We start from the raw sequence: 8,568 nt of genomic DNA on the forward strand, positions 1-8,568 counted from the left end.
GGAATATTGGGGTTTCCAATGTAATAAAGTCTCCTGCACCATGGAGAACTAGACACACTACTAACAAAAGGATCAGACATCTACGCAGAGAGCAATGACTAACAGACTGTGGTAGCTCGACTGAGTCCACGAAACATGCCAAATGCTGACCACAGTTGACACCTTTTAGTAATTTTGTTTTTTTTGTTTTTTTTTTTTTTTAAAAAAAAAAAAAGCTTTTCAAGTATACTGGGAAGGGCTGGGGGTGGTTTTTTAAATTTGAGAGCCGAATCCACACCGTGGCAATCTCTAGATATCTTTGGGGACCAATCTGCAATCTGAAATCATCAATTCAAAACTTTTTCTGTCTCATTTGAGTTGAAAAGCCACATCCCCTCCTACCATAGGCTGAATACAATATTGACAACAAAGGAGTGCAAAAATGTGATCAATACAAAAAAAGTAAACATATCAGTTTTAATTGTCAAGATTATTCCAGGGCAAGAGTTCATTTCCAATTTCTCTTCGGTTCTTGTTCCTAAAGTGGCCCAGCCAAGATGATCATTCCAGTTTATTCTCAGAATTGTAATGGATCTCTCAACACCCTCCCTGATTTGGCCAATGCAGAAGGAGGCAATCTGGCTGGATCTGCAGCAGCAAATCTTAACAAAGTCCAACAAACCAGTCGATCTTGATTGGCTGGCACCAAAAAACGAACCCATGTTGCTCTCAGTCCCAAGGTGCGGAAGATGTACGTTCTCATCCCTCGTTTAGACCTCTTCTTCCTTCCAGTGTGCACTTCCTCCCTTCTTCCGCTGAGAGGATGTGTGAGGTCATAAGGCCACTCGGATGCAGTGGTGCTTCAATTTGCAAGGCAGCACTCCTTTGTTGAGCTGGTAGAAGTCGACCAGCTGGATCAGGTCAGAGAATTTGGTGTTCCCGTCGTCTAGAGTGAAGAAGGTCTGCCCTTCATCCTCAAACTGGAGGGACACAAATAAACACTCGCCAAGTTAGAAGATAAGACGTTGGGAAGAATCTGGGCCCATAGGCAGTTGCTATGGATTCTTAAGAGACACACAGGGAATCTGCAAGGTGGGCTAGAAAACTCAAGAGTTCACAAAGGCAGGGGAGCAGAGCCTCTGTGCCATGATGTGTGAATGATGCTGGGCGGGAGACTAAGGCCAACTGGCAGGGCTGGTTCCCCTGATCCCTGAGGTGGTCTGGGGGAAGATCTTTAAATAGCTCCTGGCTCACCTTGCTTATAAGGTAAGGTTGACCAGTTGACTAGTAAGTATCCACAATGGGACACAGGCAACCTTTAAGCTCTGAAATTCTCCATGCACGTGTTGCATTATTGTAAGGGATTAATAAAATCATATGGGTAAAACAGCTTTCCCAGCTCCTGGGACTATTTTGTAGCTATTTTGTTTGTTAAAGCAAGAATTCCACAGTACCTCTAAGAAAGAACTAGATTCTTAACTTCTATTTCAACTCAGTAAGTTTTAAATCTAATGCCTGCAGTACTGTGCCAAACAGAAAAGTTACCCTGCCCTGTTCACATTGACAAGGGAAGCTTTAAACCTTGGTTGATTAATGAACTTAGAACTACTTCTTAACTAAAAGCACTATTAGAGCCAAACACACATCCTGCAGCTTGTTTTCAAGTTCAGAGGCTGAAATCTTATAAGTCCCAAATTGCTATTGCTCTTTGGGGTGGGAGAATGGCGTCACAAACTTTGCCAACATGAAAGACCTTTTATTTTACATTTTAAGTGAAGAAAATTCTAACTTTTGCATCAAAACGTAATGCAGTGGAAAAAAAAAAGAATTGCAAATGAGGCACTTTCTCTCGAATGATAATTCTGTGCATATAATGTTTGGTGGAACCTGAGAAGCCAGAGCTCAATCCCAGATTCTGTTCCTTTCCCCTAGAGTGGTCGGGGCAAAGGCTCATTTTCCTCATCTGTAAAATGGGTACATCAGAACACAGTGGGAAGCAAGAACAGAAAGTGCCTCAGAACATATTGTTTCTTATATTTCACAAAAGGTAACCAAGATGCCCTTCTCCTTCCTTACTATCCCTGGGTTTCCTATTATTACACTACTGTTGAGACTGTACTGAAGTTTTTGGGGGCAATATTTTTAGAAAACCCTACGCTCAACCATGTGAAATGGGTGCATTTAGTTACTTCAAAGACTTCTCGGGACTACTTCTTTGTTCACCTGAGTGTCCAAGAGGAGAAAGTGTGGTCATCTTTTGCACAGTGTTTCCTGGGCTTAGGTTCCACAGGAGATATTTTATAGAAGTTATCCTTACCTCCAGAATTGTATGTGAAACATTTGATGTTAATTTTGTGTATTGTATTCCTACCTAAACTGAGTTCCTGGAAGTGCTGAAGTAACACAAAAATCATGAACTAGAATTTAAACTCTGGCATAGTGAAGGAAGAGTTAAAGTACATTAGAAAGTATAACAATAATTGCTTGGTTCAAACAACAACAATAACAATAACAACAAAAGGCCGTCTGTAATGATGTGGCAGGATAGTTCAAAGGTAAACTCAAAAGGTTTCTGGTAGTTCAAAGGTTTTCTGGTCTGATAGCCAGGTGCAAGGAGGAACAGTTTCTCTTTGGGGGGGGCACATGACCGTAAGTGAGTTTTTCTACAATTTTCTTGAGTAGCTCCACTATATACCAGCACTAATTAGACAATTCCTTAGATGCAAATGGTCAAGGGTCAAACCTGCTATTCACCACCTGTCTTTTACATACTTGTGCTCAGGGCCACCTAGCTCTTTGGTCCTCATCATCCCCTACATTCTCCTATCTGCTGATCCTCCCAGTCAGGTGGCCCCTTCGGTTATACCTATGAGCTAAAAGGCACATGGGAAGCCCCAGCACAGATAAACACTTCCAGCATCATCTGTAGGAAAAACATCCTAAGATTGAAAAACAAACTTCTACAAAAACTCTTGCAAGTTGTTTGAAACCTCCTCGTTGGTTTATAACTTAAAAATTGAATGAAGAATGAAACTAGAAAGCCCAAAAGCAAGAATTGATTTAAAAATGTCACTACTTACAGGTAAGATCTGGAAGTTTTTAATCTTCTGGTGGTGACACAGTGTGAGTACAAATGCCTTTGGATTACTCTGACTGTCACGGAGGAGGAAAAGCCTGGGGGATGAAAAATCAGCAATGAATTGTGAATGACGTTTAAAATCCCAAACTACACACACACACACACACACACACACACACACACACCTCCTAGCCCTGTTCAATAACATGGACTTGAAACCCTGATGCTTTAGTGCTTTGGCTTTCTAGTGGCCTTGAGTGGCAACATCAGCCATAACACCCATCGGGTACTTTTGAAATGTCATTCTACATTAAAAGGAACCAGGAATTCTTAGGAATGTGACTGACTCCAGGGAGAAGATTGGGAAACTGCAAGATGAAGCTGGAACATCTTGTGCTGGAAAGTCAGAAAGTGCACAAAGAATGGTGGGGACATGTCAAAATGACACAGGGGGCAGGTTGACTAAATTTGGGCATCAAAATAAATCACAGAAGCATTGGATTATAACCTATAAAATATATCAGGAATCCACAAATCCATAGGAATTAGAAACAAATGTGCAAATAAATTAGCAGGGGTGAAAGAAAAGTTTGTCCTTAGAGGAGAATATCAAGGAGTGACGGATGGAAGAACTACCATTTGGCAACTACCCAAGTAACAATTGATTAAGACCACCTTCAATGGATGCTAAAACCAGCAGATGAAAGTTTGATGAGAAACAGAATGTTTTTCATAATCTCAAAGTATCTTACTCCTAATATTTATTTTTTAATAAAAGAGAAAGCATTACAGAAAAGGGAAAATAGTACAGAACCAGGTTAAGACCTTCTTCATCAACTGTTCAAATTACTGCCACCAGGAATGAGGCAAACAGATCTCAAGTGCTTCCTGATAGGATGTGTTGAAGGTGATATCACATCATGCACTTGGGATGTTTCTACCCAAAATGCATATCCCCATTTTAGTCCTTGGTACACAGTCTAGTGGAAAACAATACATTACTAACAACTGGCTTCTACTTAAGACAAGGTCAAGATTATAAACACCTGTTCTAGGAAATGAGAATATACAGGATTATGATATTTTTCCTCCCTTTTGCTACGAAGGATACAATCAGGAGTAGGAGTAAAATTTGAATCAGTGTCTGGAGTAGATAATACAACTTCAACGAAGCTCATTTCCTGATTTTATAATGGCACTGTGGTTACGTAAGAAAAGTACTTGTTCTTAGAAATTTCACACTGAAATAATTAGGACTCAGGGGGCATCAAGCTGCAATTTACTCTCAAATGGTTTGGGGGAAAATATTACAGGAAAAGAATGATAAAGCTAATGTGCCACTACGCTGGCAGATGGGACATCTGGGTGAAGTAGGTACCAGATCACTGCATTATTTTTGTGACTTTTCTACAACCTTGAAATTATTTCAAAATAAAATAATACAGGGAATAGCATAAAGAAGCATAGAATCATTGAATCTAATCAGCTAAATCTCCAGTTTCTAGACTGTAAATGTTAAAGATGGAAAAGCAGCTAAATAGGACTGGAAAATCCCTACTTGAAAGACAAAACAGATTCTTTTTTTCTATAGCACTTCTCAGATCCTTTGAAATGCAAATATCCATCATAACTCTCTAAGGGCTCTATCACAAAGAGTATCCCAGTCTAACCTAACTACCCAATCCCTTTTTATAAAAAAAATTTGCAGCAACTTGTACTCTTCAGAATATCCTTTGAGAATCACCACCCAGATCTGAATTCTACCGTTTGGCCCAGTCAGGCTGGAACAGACAGTGCTAAGAACCACGGGTCCCCCAGGTGCAGAACATACTCCACAGGAGGAGAGAGAACAGGAAGCTCTGCGTCCTCTCCTGGAGGATCCCTCTTCTTTTCCCAGAGTCATATCATACCAATAAAATACGGTTACAGGGTAGAATCCCAGGAGCTTGATCTAATCTGAGGAAAAGACAGGGCTGCCCCTTTCTCTGTTACATGACTACCTGTTTCCTTCCACAGAAAGAAAACTACAGACAAACACGTACATACAACCTATGCCTGTTCATCCTGATCACCCCTGAGAGGAGCAGGCGGCAGACATATGTTCTCTGTCCCCCAGTTTGGGGTGGGGTGTGCAGGGTCTACCCAAACACTTGGATTTATACAGGCACCGCCTGAAGGTTGTCCACCTGAGATGATCACTAATATGGAGGAGGCTGTCAAGTTAGCAAGGATCCTGGATTTGCCACTTCCTAGCTTCACAATCTTGGGTCACATGCCTTCTCAGTGTTTCTTTCTTGGTCTGCAATAAAACCTCTCCCGCAGGACTGGGGAGAAGATCCTGCACAGTGGCTTGACGTATCAAGTCATTGCAAGCAGCACACTGTGGGGATCCAGTGATGCCAAAGAGCGACCATCACAGGGAAGAGGCAGGGAGAAGCCAAGCATGTCTAGACATTGCTACCGAGGTTAGGAAGTCCTGAACAGGACCCAGGAAGGAGAGCAACAAGAACCAGGGTATGAAGAATGGAGGAGGACAGTGATGGCTTACTCACTCCCTAAAAGAATTGCGAATCTTTTGGGCTAGGTGATGATGGTGACCAGGTAACATTCCAGCTCACAATTATAAGGGACTTTTGCCTCAAGTATTTTATAGCTGTATTAATTTATTTAGTCCTCATAACGACCCTGTCATCCTCATTTTGTGATGAGGGGTGTGGGGCACAGAGAAATCAAGCAACCACCTCGAGGTCACTATGCCAGTGCTGGCGGAGTCCCTGGTCCAGCAGGAAAAGCATTCCTCTGCTCAAGGTGTTGTGTGAGTCCTTTGCGGGAAGGGAAAGCTTTAAAGAACCCAAGTCTCACCAAAGAAACCTCCTTCCAACAAGTTCAATGCATGGAGGGCAGATAGAAAGGCAGCATGACAGGCAGCATGGGGACTGATGTTCATGTCAAGAGCCCAGGAGGGCTAGGCTGGAATGTGGGGGTGGGAGAGAGGGAGGTGTCCTTATATCCTGAGGGGGCTGGCAGAGGAGTGGAGAGAGCTAGATATGTCCTTGGAAAGATTCTTCTCCTGATGATTCTGAGACGGACAGGAAGGAAGCCAGCAGTGAGCTCTGTGCAGGACTAGTGGACACCAGAGTTTGTACTTGCACACATAGGCATGCTCGGTCACATAGAGGGAGGCTGCTGGGGACCTCAAGAATATTTGTGGGGTCCTATAAGGCTTTGATGTCTCTTTCTTTCTGGCCCTGCTCTCTAACTCCACATATCACTTCAGGTTCAAGCCACAGGAAATATCCCTCTATTGCCTTAGCTGTTCTTGCCCTGTCTTTCAGAGTTATTTCCTTTTCATTGTTTGACATTCTAAATTGACTTGCCTTCATTAACTCTGTAGGGATCAGTAAAGATTAGAGATGGGTTGTCTGAAACACATTTCTTCCCTAAACCTTGAAACTAGCCCACGAGCTGTCCCTGTGTCAGAGTTGGACTAGCCGTTATCTGCACGTCTGTTAGGCCAGTGGACACATGCTTCTTGGCCCTATATAGCATCACAATGAGCCTCCTGTGTAGCCTTCACTACACAACAGTGTGATGTCACCTGGCACGTGAACTGGCTCAGCCTCCTTAATGAACCCCACAGACACTGTGGTTAATTGGGACATGCCTAGAACATTCAAGAGGCCAACAGTTGAAGGGGGTTCACAGTTATAAATGGGCATAAGAAAATACACATCTATCCCTAAATTTTAAAATGTCACAGAAATTTCAAATGTTAGGCTTTTTACTCCTCAAGTATGCCAGTAACTTTAGAGGAGAAGCATACTTTTTTATAAGAAAGGAGTTATTTATAATGGTTTAAAAGAGAATACTCCATGACACAGGTGATTATCAATTATTAATTACCTATAGTAATTAGCTTTGGAACAATTATATAGCTACCTGGGAAACAAAAATGAGACCTATTCTTTATATAATACCTAAGTATAAATAAACTCCAAATCTATGTGGAATCTAAATAATAATGATGATGAAAATAGTAATGATAATATAATAACATATAATATATGTAATAATAATAAGAAACAAAAAAAAACAATAAATGAGGAACAATACCAGTACTAGAAAATAACATAAATGAACTCCTCTATGATTTAAGAGTAAAAAAAATAAAAAAGCATTTGCAATTAAAAAAATATAGATTATAAAAATGGATAAAAAGTATAAACAGCTCAGAACTATAAAAAGAGTAAGAAATCCAAATAGCTTTTAAGCACAAGGAAAGAGGCTCAGTCTGCTTTATGAGAGAAGTGCAAATTACAGCTTTTCTCTCTGATGGAGGAGGCTATGGGAAAACAGTCACTCATATGCTTCTGCTGGTATGACCATGTGACACAAACCCTGCGGAGGAGAACTGAGAGCTACTTCACAATATTATGTAAGCTTTCCACCTAAAAATCCCCCTTTGAACGACTCACCAGCAAAGAGACACCAGTAAAATTATAAAATGACACAGCACTGTTTGTCACAACATAGGGGACTGGCTGGAAAAAAAAAAAATCATGTTCTATGTACATAAAAGAGAACCTGAGAATAGAATAGAAATGAGGAAGGTTTCTATGTGCTGCCATGGGACAATCCTCAGGACAGAGAATGAAAAATATGTGTTAAGGTTTAGATATGAGATATCCCCTAAAGTTCAGGTGTGAGACAATGCAAGAAAGTTTAGATGACTGGGTTAGGAGAGTTTTAACCTGATTAGTTCATTAATCCCCTAATGGAGATTAACTGGCTGGTAACTATAGGCACGTAGGATGTGGCTGGAGAAGGAGGGTCACTGTGGATGTGCCTCTGGGGCATATATATTTTGTCACTTGTGAGTACAGTTCTCTCTCCTTTCTTGTTGCATGCTAAGGTAAAAATAACAACAATGTGTATAAATCAAAATGTACAGGCAAAAACATTTTTTTTTCTATTTGTCCACTTACCAAGAAAGTAAAAATAACTACCTTTGCATTCTTCTCCTACTCAAAATTCATCTAAGAGGTAGAGGAAAATTCTAGATACAATCTGGACAGATATGGGTTAGAATCCCCTGTGCCCCTCACTAATTGGGCAAGCCCTGCACAACTCCTACAGTCTCTGAGCCTAGATTTCTCCTCTTTAAAATGAGGATAAAACTACTGCCTATCTTACAAAGATGTTTGAGAAACAGATTATACGCCCAGCGAGAGCTCAACAGATGACAGTGGAGGTCCCTTACCCATCCACGAGGCCTTGCTGCTTAATGATCCTGTGTGATTCCTCTCTGGTGATTCTGCCATGAAACCAATGCTGAGTCCTGTGAATCACTGTGGGGGTAAGAGAGGAGGTGAGGAAGGTGACATCTCTGCACAGTGGCTTCCCTGAGAACATAACCCAGAGCCCTGACTCCCACAGCTGTACCTCTGTGGTGCATTCCAGGCCTGGGCAACAATGTAAAGTTCGGGGAGTGGAGGGTATGGGTGGGCGGG

The 8,568-nt window shown here is 41.4% G+C and overlaps 1 protein-coding gene across 10 annotated transcripts in view; it reads right to left on the bottom strand.

The window, feature by feature from the left end:
* Nucleotides 1-206: 206 nt before the first annotated feature.
* Nucleotides 207-8,568, bottom strand: part of Grb10 (growth factor receptor bound protein 10) — a 175,481-nt gene continuing 167,119 nt past the window's right edge. For 8 of the 10 annotated variants that reach the window (XM_048786618.1, XM_048786619.1, XM_048786617.1 and 5 more), the window contains 3 exons: nucleotides 8,319-8,406; nucleotides 3,060-3,153; nucleotides 207-959 (listed from right to left, as the gene is read on the bottom strand). In XM_048786618.1, coding sequence (XP_048642575.1) covers nucleotides 813-959; nucleotides 3,060-3,153; nucleotides 8,319-8,406 — 329 coding nt within the window. In that variant the 3' untranslated portion in view covers nucleotides 207-812. The remainder of the gene's footprint in view (nucleotides 960-3,059; nucleotides 3,154-8,318; nucleotides 8,407-8,568) is intronic. The other 2 variants (XM_048786620.1, XM_048786622.1) reach the window with 2 other exon arrangements.

The sequence above is a fragment of the Marmota marmota genome, unplaced genomic scaffold (genome assembly GCF_001458135.2).
Source record: "Marmota marmota marmota unplaced genomic scaffold, marMar, whole genome shotgun sequence".
NCBI lineage: Eukaryota > Metazoa > Chordata > Mammalia > Rodentia > Sciuridae > Marmota > Marmota marmota.